The sequence below is a fragment of the Empidonax traillii genome, unplaced genomic scaffold, assembly GCF_003031625.1.
Source record: "Empidonax traillii isolate 1590-97213 ecotype Southwest subspecies unplaced genomic scaffold, ASM303162v1 scaffold633:size372093, whole genome shotgun sequence".
In the NCBI taxonomy this organism is placed as follows: Eukaryota; Metazoa; Chordata; class Aves; order Passeriformes; family Tyrannidae; genus Empidonax; species Empidonax traillii.
Window position 1 is genome coordinate 322140 of NW_020955826.1, and position 15503 is coordinate 337642.

General features: G+C 45.9%; 1 protein-coding gene and 1 long non-coding RNA gene across 5 annotated transcripts in view; both read right to left on the bottom strand.

Annotated features, from left to right (window-relative positions):
* The window catches only part of LOC114065267, a 38425-nt gene that overhangs the window by 6042 nt on the left and 16880 nt on the right, over positions 1-15503 (bottom strand). The window contains exon 3 of the long non-coding RNA XR_003572908.1: positions 14436-15254. This is a non-coding gene — a long non-coding RNA (uncharacterized LOC114065267). The remainder of the gene's footprint in view (positions 1-14435; positions 15255-15503) is intronic.
* On the bottom strand, positions 323-13246 carry LOC114065260 (cyclin-dependent kinase 11B). Of its 4 annotated transcripts, none has more exons than XM_027899007.1 (20): positions 13055-13246; positions 12153-12283; positions 11720-11835; positions 11364-11488; positions 10644-10782; positions 9937-10067; positions 8680-8802; positions 7421-7516; positions 7168-7302; positions 6346-6411; positions 5677-5846; positions 5027-5117; positions 4659-4780; positions 4224-4329; positions 3668-3789; positions 3371-3478; positions 2639-2755; positions 2272-2420; positions 1728-1917; positions 323-929 (listed from the first exon to the last, which is right to left on the bottom strand). In XM_027899007.1, the coding sequence occupies exons 2-20, from the start codon at positions 12261-12263 to the stop codon at positions 837-839; spliced, it is 2310 nt and encodes a 769-aa protein (XP_027754808.1). In that variant the 5' UTR covers positions 12264-12283; positions 13055-13246; the 3' UTR covers positions 323-836. The 4 variants fall into 4 exon arrangements, with proteins under 4 accessions (XP_027754808.1, XP_027754805.1, XP_027754807.1 ...); XM_027899004.1 differs by having other exon boundaries at positions 5677-5852; XM_027899006.1 differs by having other exon boundaries at positions 7421-7519; positions 13055-13245.

Below are 15503 nucleotides of genomic sequence, written 5' to 3' on the forward strand. Positions count from 1 at the left end.
CCCTGAGAAAGGGCTGCACTGTGGCGTTCCACAGTCACAACACAAGCTCTTCTTTTGCTGGATAAAGGGGCATAATAAAAAAAAAATTTGATTTATAAAACAATATAAAACAATAGAGGAACTTCTTCTTCACCACTGGAAATACATGGACAGAACAAAGCAAAGTTTTCAGCTCAGCACTGCACCCCAAAAATCTGCTCAGGGAGTATCAAGCCCACCCCCCCCAGGCTTCTTTTTTCACAAGGTACCAGGAGAGAAACCTCATAACTGGCACTTTTTTTTTTTTTCTGCCTCAAAATATATTCAGACACGAACAATTTCCTTAAAATAAAAAATAAACTCTGTTTACTGCCACCAACATCCCAGCTTGCTGCAGGTGAAGCAATGAAATCCTTCATGCTGTTAAACAATTGAAAATGTGTTTTAATTCTACAAATTTACAAGGAGAAAAAAAAACAAAACAAAACAACAAACCAAAACAAACCCAACAAAAAAAACCAAAACAAAACAAAACTAAAAAGAAATCTGAAACTGTTCCAGGACTGTAGTTCAAGTTGTCCTTTGTCACAGTTTGTGATGATCCTGGGGTTTTCAGGTAACTCCAGTCCTCTCATGGAATGCAGCAGTTAAACTCCACATGGGTTTATAAAACAGAGCCTTGGAATCTGTGATAATCTTTGAGTTTTTCACAGGGAAAAGGAAAAAAAAAAAACATCCTGTCCCCCTGACACGAAGAACAGACCTGGGGGCACTCAAACCCACTCACATGAATGGTGGTTCTTTTTCTTTGTGTTTTTTTTTTTTTTTCCCTCTCTCTTCTCTCTTTCACCTTGAGTTTAAAACTTGAGGCTGAAGCCAGGTCCTGCAGCAGATGCTCCCTGGTTGGTGGTGGTCAGATGAAATCCTGTGTCCTTCAGATCATCATCACCCTGGGGAAAGCAAGCACAGGGGCTGGTTTTACCTCTCCAGCACAAAAATCTCCACAACAACAATAAAAAGTGAAGTATCATCTCTAAAAGAGAAATGAATGTTTGCTGGGGCAGCAGCACAGCTTGGGTTCTGTGCAGGGTGAGTTGTGATTTTAAACACTGCTGGTTCAAAACCTGGCTCTGCTAAAGGCAGCTCGAGTGTTCCTGGTTGCTGTACCTGCTTTTGACTGCATGGGAAAGATAAAAAAGCTGGGAACTTGCTCTATAAATAAGTGTAAACTGCACTCACTGAGCATCTGATCAAACACACGCTGTGTCTGTGCCGTGGCAGTTTTTATACCCTGAAAAATCCAGGCTAAATAACCTCTTTTAACTTCCTTAAACTGGGCACAATATTGTCCAGTGCCACTTCAAATCTGCTGAGACGTGGAACTGGAATTAAGGCACCTGAGCCTCTGAACATGCCATGCTTACATGGGCAGCACAGCCCCATGGATACCCCAAAGGACAGCCAGAACACGAGCCTGGCCATTTCTTCATTCCCCAAATATTGGAATAAATTGGGGATATTTCCATCCCCCAGACCTGTATAACTGCCCAGGCTGCAGACTTATTTCCAGAACAAATCTGAAGGCTTAGCTGGAAGTGTAAAACAAGGTACACTTTTAAAAGAGTGTGTCCTGACCGCAGCAGGGTTTGCCCTTTGGGAAGGCCCGGAGGGAAAGCTGGAGTGTCCACGTCAGCAGAGGTGAGTCCCAGGCTGCCCCTGCCCCCAAATCCAGCTGCCCCAGCACTCACCAGCTGGCTGTAGCCCAGCCCTCCCTCGGGGGGCCGGGGGCTCGTGCCCCTCTTGACGCGCTGCTGCTCGCTCTTGGCCGGCCAGGTGGGGAACATGGAGGGGTCGATGGGCAGGGGGGTCTCCCTGAAGTACTCGTGCTTCAGCCCGTCCTCTGCCGTGATCCTCCGAGCGGGGTAGTACGTCAGGAAGCTGGGAGAGCGGGGAAAAGGAGTTAAAAATTCACAGGGAAAGCGACTGAGAGTTTTCTGGTGTGCAATACAGAACCCTGGGACTGGGGATTGGGTATAATGCTATTGGTTGGTTATAATTCTATGCCTGGGGATTGGGTTTCATTCTATGGACTGGGTACCAGAACCTATGGATAGTCAGATAAAGCTCCAGAGATATCCAGGATAATTCCATTACAATGTTCTTTGCTATTTAGAGGGATTTTAAAGATTCTACCAACACCCCCCACACTGCTGCAGTGCAGTGTGAGTGCCCAGCCTGGGGCTGGCTGTTGCCAGCCCTTCAGAACCCAGGAAGAAGCTGCACTGCACTCACTTGTTCATGAGGTCGAAGCCCTGGTCGGAGAGCAGAGCCCCGAATCTCTTGCGCAGGTTGTTGTAGGGGTACTCTGTGAAGGTCATCTTCTTCACTGCTGGCAGCTCGTTGTACCCAGGCCAGATTTTCTCGCTTGGAGTACCCAGATCCTGTAAAGGAAGGCATCTCCTTAATCAACTCAAGAGTGCAAGCCTTTACTTAGGAGTTGGGAAGTATCCAAAGAAAACAGACAACACACAGATCGTGGTCTCGGTCTACTCTGAGTAATGAGCCTTTTATTAAGGCTGAATCCCTGTCATGGACAACAAGCACTTCTAATTCCTTACTCTAAAACCGGTCAGAATCCAAAAAATGTTACAAAAATTACCTTAAAAACTTTGTTAATCTGGTCAATCTCTGACTTCCCCGGGAACAGCGGCTTCTGCGTCAGCAGTTCCCCAAAGATACACCCCACTGACCACATGTCTATGGCCGTGGAATACTCCTGGAAAGAGGGAAAATCAAATTATGCCTTATAAAATCAGTAAGATACTTTCACTGAGTTGTTTGGAGGGAGGGGATGTTGTGGTTTGGGTTTTTTGGTTTTTTTTCTTACGGGATTCTACACTCTGACCAGGACACACACCAATCATTCCCACACCCAAGGCCCAGGTCTCAACTGTATTTATTTAAAGGCCGTAATTACTGGGAATTATGTACACAAATACTTCAGGATGGAAGAGGAAAGTCTCCTTTTCCACACACAAACAATGCAGCACAGCTGATAAAGCAGGATTTTTTCTGGCATGGTTCTTGTCACTGAAGCCCTACAGAACCCGAATGATTTCACCCAGATTCCACTTCATCAGCAGGGAACATTGCCAGGACCTTGTTCTGCTCTCAGGTGTCACAAATTTTAGATTAGTTTAAAAAAAAAAAAAAAAATTAAAACCCTATCTGTCACCCACCCACCCTCTGTCTGGGGAAGAGGGAAGGATTTTAGGAGGAATAATAGTGAATATTTAGAATTTCCAGCTCTGACTCCATACCAAGAACCAAGCACGCTCACACTTTGTTCATGATTTATAAAATACAGCCAAGCTGAAGGGCAAGAACCAACCTTGGCTCCAAGCAGCAGCTCTGGAGCCCTGTACCACAGAGTCACCACCACGGGGGTGTAGGGCTTCAGGGGAGACCCATATTCCCGGGCCAACCCAAAATCTCCAACCTGAAAGGAAAATCAAATGGCATTCAGAAACATTTCCAGCACTGGCCATTCACTGTGGGTGCCTTTTGGGCCACTTCACCCTTCAGAAACAGCCACACCCACAGTTCTCAGCCCTGGACACAGCTGTGACACTGTAATTGTGCAGCACAGGCTCTTCCCTGAGGGGGGTATTTTCCATGTAACTCTTACTTTTAGGATGCCTGAATGACTGAGCAGCAGGTTGGAGGTTTTCAGGTCTCTGTGCAGGATCCAGTTGTCGTGGAGGTGTTTGACCCCTCGCAGTAACTGGATCATCAAGGTTTTCACTTCACCTGGGATGGGAAGAAGAAGCCAAATGCATTTATGAGATTAAATCTACCTTTAATTTTTGTTTCACCTGGAGGGTAGGGAAGGGGGGTCAAGTTAAAAGCACAGTGTAACTTGCACAACCAAAAATATGTCACAGAACAAGAGCAGTTAAACCCACAGAGCTGCCAATGAGGCAAAATCCATTTGGGTAGCTGGAATGCACCCAAATTATGCTCAGAAATTATTGCCTCTCACAGGAAGCAGCCACAATTAAAGCCCGGTGTTCTTTTTTCAGTGTGGCACAGGGGAAATTCCCTCAGTTCCACCTCTGAACAACCCCACCCCAAGCACACACACACACTGGATTCCTCAGCCTCACGAGTATCAGCACTCCCAGCCACCATCCAATCTTAATTTGTGTCAGTTTTTACAGCACTGGGACTGTGGCAACCAGTACCTGGCAGAAAAGGCTGTTTCATTGTTTCCATCAGGCTCTTGAGGTCGTGCTCCACATAGTTCATGACAATATAGATTTTATCCATATTACTGCCCACCACGATCTCCTGCAACACAGAAACACACCATCAAAACCCGCCTGTGGTGTTTAAAAAGCACCCAGAAATCAATGTTCTAAATCGATCCTGGCAAGAGGGTGGAGGCTGCCACTGGTAAAATCCACGGGAAAATGTACTCTTCCATTAAAAAAACTCATCTTACTTTTGCAAAACGTCAGGTTATGGAGACAGTAATGCCTACACAGTCTTATGAGGAGCACACAGCTGCCCACAAGCTCCTCAAGGACTGCTAACATCTTCTAAGGCATTTTAAAAGCATTTAAAAGGCAATATTTCAGGAACAGAACCACTTCTGACACAGAAGATTGCAGCCTTACCCTGACAGTGACAATGTTCAGGTGCTGTGCTTTCAGAATAGTATTTATTTCCCTCAGAGAAGTAATGGGAAAGCCTTCCTTCTCCTTTTCCATCTTCAGTCGCTTCAGAGCCACGATTTCATCTGCAAAGAGAACACACTTCCCATCACACAGCCAGTAAATACACATCAAGGGGTCTCCCAGTGTTCTGCCACTGATTTTATATTTAATATTTCCTTCACTGGGGTACGTTCTGCCTTGACAATGACCTGCTTGCTGGTAAGGAAGTGTTTTAAACAGATTTTGTTCCCCAGTGGAAAATGCAGAGCCACAATTTGCACACAAGGGCAGCCTGAAGGGATCAGGAACAGGAGAGCACTGATACCAACCAGTCTTCTTGTCCTTTGCTCTGTACACCACCCCATACGTTCCTTCCTCAATCCTGTTCAGACACTGGAATTCCTCCACGCTGCGACAGCCCTGAGAAAACACAGGACAACATTTACCCCTCCAGCACCTGGGGAGGGGTTTGCTTGGTTTTGTTTTTTTTTTTTTTAAAAGGCATACAGCAAACTTCAGCAGGAATAGCTAAAATTTACCAAGAGAATTAATTCATCATTATGGCTACACCATCTTTGGGGGTTATTTTTTTTTACAGGGTTTCTAAAGGAATCCTTGGCAGAGCCTGTGTTTCAGCAGATTAACTAAATTATTACTAAATTATTAACTAAATTATTTCATTAAGTCTTCACTCATCCACTTTTGCGCAGAATAATCGGAAATTTCTGCCACGATGGCAAAGGCAGCAACTCTGCAGCTCATGCTGATGTCTTTCACATAATTCAATTCATAAAAATCTGCTTTTTATTCACGGTTCTCCACTCTGCTGTTGGCCACATAAAGAATAACCACCCCTCAGACTCCTGTTCACCACAACAGAACTCCTGTCTCACAAGGACCTGTTTTCAGGTAGGTAACAGAGCATCAGTTGTATTACGACATTCTTATCTACATTGAAATTCTTATCCACATTCCCCACCTGCAGTGCAGGGAGGTACTTGGGAAGCTCCTGCTTCAGCTCAATGGGAGAGGAAGCTGGGGAGTCAGGAATGTAGTCCCCTTCTGTCATGGCATTGGAATGGGGGGATCCCTCCCCCACCTCCTCCTCCTCCACTTCGCTTCCCGCCGAATCCCGGTCAAACCTCGACTCTGTAACTTTAAAAGTCAGAATCAGTGGTGGAAAGAGGAGCTGCCTGGAACAACGACATTCAGGCTTAGCCAAAAGAGGCCAGTCCAGACACTGATCACTGTGGAGAAGCCCAGTCTCTCCTCTTTGCAGAGGTGATGCTTTCAAGGACTCATTTACAGCCACGGGCACACAATTTCCAGTGTCAGAAAAATAAATCTTTACACTGGAAGGAAATTAAAAACTGAGCCAGGGTAGCTCACTCTGATTTTTGGTGAGAGGACAGGACAAGAGACCCCAAATGAAAAAGGAAACATCAGCTCATCAGATTAGGACCTGATTGCCTCTGAGCCTTGGAACAGATCTCAAGGAATTCCTGACACGAGAATGGCCTTAAAATGCCAAGTATATGAGGTTTTAGACTGGTGGCAAAACTGCAACCAGAAGTAAACTTAAAATATTGAAAATATTCGTAGCAACAGACTGATTTGGCTGCACAAACAGCCGGGGTTTGCACTGTACCAACTGGGATGTGGTTGCCGTTCTCCCGCTCCTCCTCTTCGCTCATCTCCTCTTCGCTCACCTCTTCTGCAAAACAGAACCAGGGTCAGCTGAGCCCACCCCACATTTCTGCAGCTCCCTGGGAGCCCAAATCACTGCTGAGATGCTTTTCTACCTCACTGTCTGTCAGTGGCCAAGCCCTCCTGCTTCACTTGGACAGCAAATGCTTCCAAGAGGGAAGACAATTCTTACCGATTATCTGGGCATTTGGGGATGGGGGGGCAGGTGAATAAATTAAGTCAGGGAATTACGAATATTTGCTTGTTAATTGTAAGTGATTTTAAAGAAGAACACCCAGCCTGTTGTGCCTTTTCTTTACTCAGACTAGAATGCCTGTATGCAGACTTCTTTACTGAATTTTTGTTATTATTCATTTACTTGTACTGGGATGAAAAAAAAAATATATCTGAAATTTGCAGCTGAAAATAATTCAAAACCACAGAGACGTTTGTATTTCACCACCCCCCATAGAAGGGCAGAACTGTTCTCTGCAGAATATTTGATGTGTTAGAAGAACACTTAATCTGTTGGCCTTACACCAGTTAGGGAGACAAAAACAGCTTTCAGGTTTCTGGCTTCTTAGATGAAGAGTTGGTATTACCTCTACACAAAGGGATAGAAAATGACTTGTACTTGGTTTTTTTCTTTCTAGTTATCTTGACCTGTGAGGTCTCAGCCTACCCTAGACTAAGAGAAAAGGAAAATGTTCAAATAAAACAGCACAGAACGAGAAACAAAGAAAGTCATCCCAGCCCCTCGGGGGCCCTGCTTTGTGCTGCTCACCTGCTGATTGCTCAGACACCTCCTCAGAGTTGCTGCCTGTCTCCTCCTCCTCCTCCTCCTCCTCCTCCTCTCCTTCCTCCTCAGAACCTTCACTGCTGGACTCTTCTTCCTCCTCTTCTGAGCCTGACCCTGATTCTGTCCAGGAACAATCAAGCACAGAACTAAGCAGGGACACACCCACAAGAGTTTCCTCAGTAGAGAAATTATTTACACCAGTAAAATTAATTACATTGACTAAACTGCATTTAATCACCTGAGGAAGACTCTGCTGAGCTGGTTTTTCTCTCACTGTCACTGATGTCTTGCAAGTCAGAAAGAGGATCCCTCTCTTCTGGTTTCTCTTCTTTCACTGCTGAAACCACAAAAATTAAGAAGAGGGTGCTCACTGAGCATCACTTTAACACTGAATACCCAGGTAAGTGCTGCACTTTCAGCTGGCATTAAATCAGTGCTGAATATTCTGTACTGGAAATCCAGAGCACTAAAACCAAAATCGTTCCACGCTCTGCTCAATGACAAACAGCTTTTCTGAATTGCAGTGGTGCAGGATCAGCTGCCAAAAATATGGAATATTGGCCTTTTGGGTTTTTAAATGTGATATAAACCTGAAATTAATTAAAAAAAAAAAAAAAAAAAAAAAAAAAAAAAAAAGAAAGGGGGGAAAAAGTACCCTGGTAACAAGGACAGTCTCCCTAATGTGTGTCCGGATGTGGGTACTGTCAGGGCTCACTATCCAGTGCAGACTCTCTGATCACCGTGCAATAGCACATGTCAATCACTGATGGTTGATTAGGCAGGAGTTTCCAAGGACTTGCTGCCTCCACCTGGAATTCCCGCTGATCCCATTCTGCAATCAGCTTGCTTGGAACGGACACACTCACTTTCACAGCTGCACATGTTAATGGGGCAGACACAGAGCTTTTCTTCTTCAGACAAAGACATTTTTATGCCAATTGTGCAAATTTTCTACCCCCAGCCAGAACCTTCCAGGCACAGGAAGGACCATTTTCTGACTCGGAAATCCAAATTCCCTATCTAACCAGAACACTGCCTTCAGCATTTATTTGCTTCTGCAAGGTGACAAAATCAGTGATGCTTAAACCACACTGACCCCTGTAAGGTGGGTTGTTAAGGTAGCTTAGCTCCTAACAAAACAAATCCATCCTTTTCCATCTGCCAGGGAATTAAACTACCAGATTTTAAAAATTCAGTCAGCTGCTTCTTTCACCACTGAGCGAAGTCACTCACTTTGAAACTTTTTAAACTACTCCTCCTGCTACTGAAAAGAGGAAAGGTTCATCCCATTTGTCACTTGGCACAATTCCTGCCAAACCAGCGCTGCTTCAGAAACCAGTACAAGTGTTGGTGAGTATTCCAGGTTGTGCCCTCATGGTTGAGGTGGGTTTTCCACTGAGCACCTGGGACACATGTTTGACACTAAAAGTTAAGCTCTACCCCAGCCCAGCTCCTGCTGCCCCCAAGGCACAGACATTGCAGAGTGGCAGGTTCTACCTGGTTTCCTGCTCTCTCCTTGCTCAAGCTTCTCTCTCTGCTGGCGTAAAGGGCTGCGACTCCAGGGTCTCATTTTTACTTTGTCTCCATATTCTTCCCTCACTGTTCTATGGTGAGCAGAAACTAGGGAAAACAAAACCACAAGAAATCGTTACACCTCCCTGCCCTGGCCACAGCAGTCCTGTCTGCCACGGTCACCTGCTTGGAATGCTTTCCATTTTTCCCTTACAAACTAAAGGGTAACAGGGAGGAGTGGAGCTCAACTGGATGTGGGAGAATAAAGGACTGGGATTTACCTCCAACAAAATATGGCTTTGTGCTACATGGAGAAAGCTGCTCGGGAAACAGAAGCAAGATGCCCTGTTATGGTGCCCAGTAAACACCCTGGCGCTAAAGCATCGATGCCAGAGAAAAGAAGTGGAAGATTTGCAAGAGAATGAAACCAGCTGAGGTTTAGAAGGAGCTGACAGAACATCTCGAGCGATAAAACCAGTTAAATGAAAGGCTACACGGACTGAGCGCTGCCAGCATAAAGCCAAGCACAAAAAGGAGCTGTTTGGTATGAGCTGAGCCAGAAAGCAAAGCAAAAATGGGTTTTTTAATGCTGCTCTTGGACAATCTTTGCCACTTGATTACAGGAATAGGCTCTGATTTTTACCTCTGAAAGCTGAGGCAAAAATGATCTGAAATTAAGGCTGCAAGCACCTGACATGCCGAGCAAAGTGAGGTTCACGTGCAGAAGTTCAGCTGCTCAGTTCCCACACCTTCCCCACCCGACTCCCACCACCACACCTTCCACGGCTGAAATACTGACACCACCTCTCCCTCCCTCTGCCATTCATTTCCCCAAAGCCTCAAAACACTAAATTCTGAGGTTTCAGTCTCTATCAAACTGGATTAGACTCTGATGGATACACACAGGGACACAGTGTGGGTATCTACAGTGTGTATATCCAAGATTTCACTGACAGGAATCTTGTTCCTATGGGAAACCAGAGTGACAGAGAGGCAAAGACTCACTGACTAATCGACCTGCCAGGATATTTAAGGCAATAACTTTACAACTTTATCTCCTCATGCAGAGCCTGCATTTCCTTTTCCCTCCCATGTGAAAAGCCTCCCCACTTTATATTTTTTTTTTAAATTCTGGCACTGCCCTAAGTGAAAAGGAGTATTTCTATCCCTCCATCCCCTCACTGTGTCAGCAGGCAGTAAAGGGATAGTGAGCAGGAAGAACATTTCTGCAGAGCCAGTCACCTTCTCTCCTGGCTTCCCGCTCCTTCCGCCTTTCCTCCGCTCGCCTCTCCCGCTCCTTCTGCTCCCGCTGTTCCTTCTGCTGCTCCCGGATTTTCCTCTCTCTTTCTCTCTCCAGTTGCTCCAGACGATCCCTGGAAAATAATTACCCTTTGTTACAAATCCAGCCCATGAAGGGAGGGAAGGCTGGTTTGCTGCAACAAACCCCCGAGCTCAGCTTCACAATCAACAGCAGCACTCGTGTACCGGGCAAACAAAAAAGGATGGAGCTTCTCAGCTGATCCTTTAAAAAACATGTTTTAAAGACCATGAGTTCTGCACCCCTATCAGGATTTCAACAGAAATTAAGCAAGTTCAGGTCATTAATCCCCTAATGTGCAAATCCAGTTTGCACCTTTCCCCTCCCCACCCCCCCTGAATAATTTAGGTTGGAAAAGACCTCCAAGAGCATCAAGGCCGACCTTACAATTATGGTGAAACCCCAGCAGTGAATTCACCTCGGAGTGTCCCTTGCAATGAAGCACTTAAGAGGCAATGAAAGCCAAGAACTCATCCCATTGACACCACATTCCCAGGAATACGGCCCTGGCACCAGGCAAGCTCTCCCTGTGGGTCTTTGTGTCCCCTCAGAGCAATGGTTAGAGATGGGTTAGAGCTCAGCTGGTGGTGTCTGTGCTGGGTGGCCCCAGGGGAGGCAGGGATAGCTGTACCTCTCCCTCCTGGAATGCTCCCTTGCCATCTCTCTCCGTTTCTGTCTCTCCCATTCACGCCGGGCTTTATCCTGCTCTTCTCTATGTCTCTTCCTACGCTCATGCTCCCGTTCTTTCTCTTTCACTCTGGCATGTTTCCCTAAACAAACAAAAGCGAATTTTGGAGTGTTACTAAGTCAGAGTAGGCAGTGCTCCCATTTTCACCAAGCACAATTAGAGAGGGTGAGACCTCTGGGGACCTATTTCCATGTTCTCTGGCGTTCTCTTAACGGGAAAATCCTGTTCTGGAAGGGGCTTGGAGAATCCAAAGATTACAAGATCTTGCACAAATACTTGCATTAAAGTAGAAAATGGCTGTTAGTAGCAGAAAGACAACGTGAATGTTTCTAGAAAGGGTATGTTTTTCCTTTGCAGACAGGTACAAAGATCAGAGCTCTGCCCACTCACTCAGTGAAGCCAGGAGGAAGCTCATCAGACTGGAAGGAGTGAAAATGAACTCAGTGTCCCTGCCCCAAAGTGATTCCTGTCCTCTCAACCACAGTTACATCCCTGTCATTGCCTAAGGGCACTAAACACAGGCAAAGAAATAACAGAAGTTTAAATTCCTTTGTCTTATCCACCTTTCTTTAGTCTGTACTTATTTACTCTATGTGGGGCCTATCTGGCTTCCCCTTGGGAAGCCCCCAGAAACCAGAAGCTTCCAAGTGCAGCAACAACCACCTTCTGCAGAGTGACTTCGGTGCCTGCGCTTCTCTTTCCTCTTCTCATCTTTCCTATGGTGGGTTTTTTCTTTCCGGGACATTTGCTGGGGTGGTTTTATAGCCAAGGAATCATCTTCTTCTCCCCTAAAACACAGCACATGAATAAACTCAGGGAGGTGACAGGTCCTGTCAGGCTGTGAGTTATTTCCTCTTTTCCCCCCTTTTGAAAAGATCCCTGTTTTTATTATTTTATATTCAAGTTGATTTCCATAACAGCCCTGAACCAAAACTGGAACACAACACTCTGTTAAACCTTAACCACTGCTCCAAAAAGTTACCCTCAGAAAGCTACCCAGGTGATTTTCTCATCCTTACCTGTCTTCCATGGAGTCTTCCCTCCTGTAAGGTGAGTTTCTGATGGTTATTTCCATGCGATGGTCTCTCAGCTCCCCCTCTTCAAGAGAATCCCGCTTGGAATCCCTGTCATCTGACTGATGGCAACACAGGCAAGGGATGAAAAAAAATTCAAATATTACTTAAATCTTCCACTGCTGGCTCAAAATCCATCCCCAGTTGGTCACCCCCACTCATCTATAAACCATGTTCATGCTGTAACCAGGCAAAATTATTTTAACCCCATCCTTCTATACTTTTCTATTCTTTGAAAGGCTGTTCCTTGAACTGCAGCTTCCAGTTAATCACATCAACTTATTTACCTTTTCTGACCAAAAGCTATGAGCATAGCACAGTATAAAATGAAAGGCCAATGAAAATGCAGTTTTCCATTAATACAGGCACCGGTTCTTACATTTTTCATACGTTTTATCTCTGCCTTCTCCTCTTGCTCCTTCCTTCGCTTCTTCTCCTGAAGAATTTCATCTAAAGTTTTCACTTTCCAAGAATCCTTTTCATCACCCATTTGAGTTAAAAAAACAAAGTCTGAAAAAGAAGGAGACGTCAACAAAACCCACACAAACCACAAAGTCCAGCACAGATAAATCTGGTTTACACTGATGTGCCAGTGGACACAAAGATAGCAGAATTTATAGGACAGAACTGCCAAGATAAGGAAAAAAATAACAAACCCAACTCAGCAGCTGGGCTGAAATCAGCTCTGAGGGGGTAAAAGGTAGTAAAAATAACAGGTAATTCTAATTTGCCAGAGGGGAAAGCGACCACCAAGTCAGAGACCACTGACCCAAACAGAGACTGAACATGGCAATAATCAGCACTAGAAGTGATAGAATCATCAACCAGCACAAAAGAGAACACTAATTTACAAGAGAACTACGCGACTTATAGCAAATAAACGGTAATTCCTCTGGTTGCTAAGATGTCTAAGCAGCACAAGTTGTGTTAGTTGTGGGGCTCGGTTTATGGAACAGCACCGGGCTAGGAAATAAATAATCAATGTGCCAATCGAGCGTGTCACGACTGGCCTGTTTTAGAGCGGGGAACGGACCCGATTTTTGCGGAAAACCCCTCAAAATTAACAATCCCCCGGGGGTGTTCAGGGCCGGGGCCGGGGGGGCCCAACAGGCCCTCACGGAGCGGTGTCACCCGCGTTGTCACCGCTGCCCGCTCCCCCTCAGCCCCCCCCGGTGCTCCCGGTCCCCCTCAGCCCCACAGGACCCCACAGGACCCCCCAGGCCCTCCCGTGCCCCCCCCTGTCCCCGCAGGGTCCCCTCAGAGCCCCCCGGCCCCACTCACCGCCGCCGCCACCGGGCCTTGCCACCAGCGCGGCTCCAACGCGTCACTTCCGCGGCGGGCGCGGCGATGACGCCGGGGAAGTAATTAAAAAAAAATAAATAAAAAAATCGCTAATGAGCCGTTAGTTGAGCGGTTCGTTCGGCGGCAGCGCGGCGGGCTAACCGCCCGGCTCTGCCCGGGAGTCTCTGGGTGTAAACCCGGCACACAGAGGCGCCGTCACCGCGGGCGTTAATTAATTAACACATAAACCGGTTAAATTCCCGCTGTCCGGTCGAATAGAGAGCGATTTCAAACAAGTCACGGCCAGTACAGCAATGTCGGTGCAGCGTGAGGGAGAACTGACATGAAGTGAGGGGTTCTGAATAGGGGGGCTCATGAGGGGAACGGGCTGAAGGCAGCGCAGGAAAGCTCATTAAATGCTTAATTATCCATCCCTCGCTTCGGCTGGGAAACGGTGACACTGGGGACACAGTAACACCTCACACTTGCACCTCTGCGTCCCTCAGCAAGGCCGCTGTGGTGCCCGAGGAATTAATATCTTAAGGAATTCACATTCAAGGTGCTGTTCCTCTGTATTTGACAGAAGTAAAGCAAATAACCCTCACAGCTCTGGCTCCTCCTCGTCCATGCCTGACTGTGGCTGTGGGAAACGAAGTGAAAGAAACTCTAAATATATCCTAAAAGAGGATTTTCTGGCAGAAACGGAACCGCTGCCGTCACAAACTGGGGCGCGACACTTGCCGTGAATTCTTCCCAGAGAGGAAAACGCTCCTTGTTTGCACAGCAGCAAAGGAGGTTTACTGGTAGGACCGGAGAAGGGAAAGGCCTTCAAAGCGGGCAGTCAGGAGGTGAGTTTGTTTAATCTCATAAAAACAGAGGGCGAGGAGAGGGCACAGAGAAGCACCCAAGGTCAACAAGCGCCGTTCCAAGGAGAACGGGATGGTTGAGCTGCCACAGGGCAGGAGGGGCTCCACTCAGGCCTTGAAATGACAAGTTCCCAAATCCTCCCACTCAAACGAAATACGATGCAAACCACACATTTTTTTTCTCCCTTTTTTTTTTTTTTTTTTTTGGAGCTATACTTTCAAAAATCTCGGCGTACTTGGCAGAAAACAAACAAAAAAAAAACACCCCACCCCACAGAGCTCCACGGCACAGTCCACAGCTTTTTATAAAAGTGACAAAGAGTACAAAAGAAACGAAATACCACAGACACATCACATACAGAATGAGGAAAAACTGGCATTTTCAGGGGAATATGCCCCAGTCAGCAGGCGTGGGAATGCAAACTGAAGTGAGCATGGGACAAAACCAGCTCAGACTCCTGAAACAGCAACAGCTGCTCCAGAGAGGCTCTTGGACACATCTTTTCCACATTCACTGGAATTCCTCACAAGTGGGAATGTAACCATGAGCCTAAATTTCACAGGAACTCTACTGGAAACTTCCTATCAGCAATTATTTTTTACCATAAACACCACTATATCCATGCTACAGTCTTCCAGAAGAGGGGCGATTATTAAAATCAGCTCATTTGAACTGTTAATTATGTTCCCAAAAAGTCCATTTGAATGCTTTTGTAGCTACTTGTGCTTTTTTGTCAAAACTAATCACTAGTCTTGAGAACTTTGAAAAGGAAACATTCAATCTTTGATCTACCACAAAATGGAATTTCCTTTAAAAAAAAAAAAAAAGAAAAATTAAGAGCAGCAGAAATAAAGATTTGCCTCAGTTTGTGGTTAATATTCCTCCCTTCAGTGACCTCTGCTCCACCTGTCACAGATACCTCAGATTATTTACATAATCAGAAATTACACAAATACTTTACACACAGGTCAGAATCATAACCCTGAGTTTCTAAAAGGCAGCATTTTGTTGCACTCTTAGAAATAACACAAAAAAACCATCCATTTGTTTCCTCACAACAGAAATGCATAACAAAATGCAAGAAATTAAAATGGTTCCTTACAGAAATATGGACCTCCTGCTTCCTTTGTCACCGAAGTTTTCAGTGTTTTTTACCTCTAAGCAACTGCAAGTATTTAATTCACCGCTCCACATATGTGCATATGTGCAAATACTTGCACTTCAGCTTTGTCAATGCATGATCAGAGCGAAATTTTAGGAGAAAAATGGGTTTTCATCCTCAGATTTGTAGTTGGAAAACAGCTGCTCGCCACTGCTCTGGGGCACAGACTCACTCCAGCCACACAGACACTACAGGAAGTTGTTTGTGGGGAGAGAAAGCGGTTCCCCCTCGCATCACAGAATATCCTGAGCTGCAAAGGACCATCAGTCCAACTCCTGGCCCTGCACAGGACACCCCAAAAGCCCCCCCTGTCCCTGAGGGCGTTGTCCAAACGCTCCTCGAGCTCTGGCAGGTTTCGGTGCCCCAAAATGCAGGAAATGGGGAGTAACAACCAGGAATTTCAGTTATGCCCCAACTCCA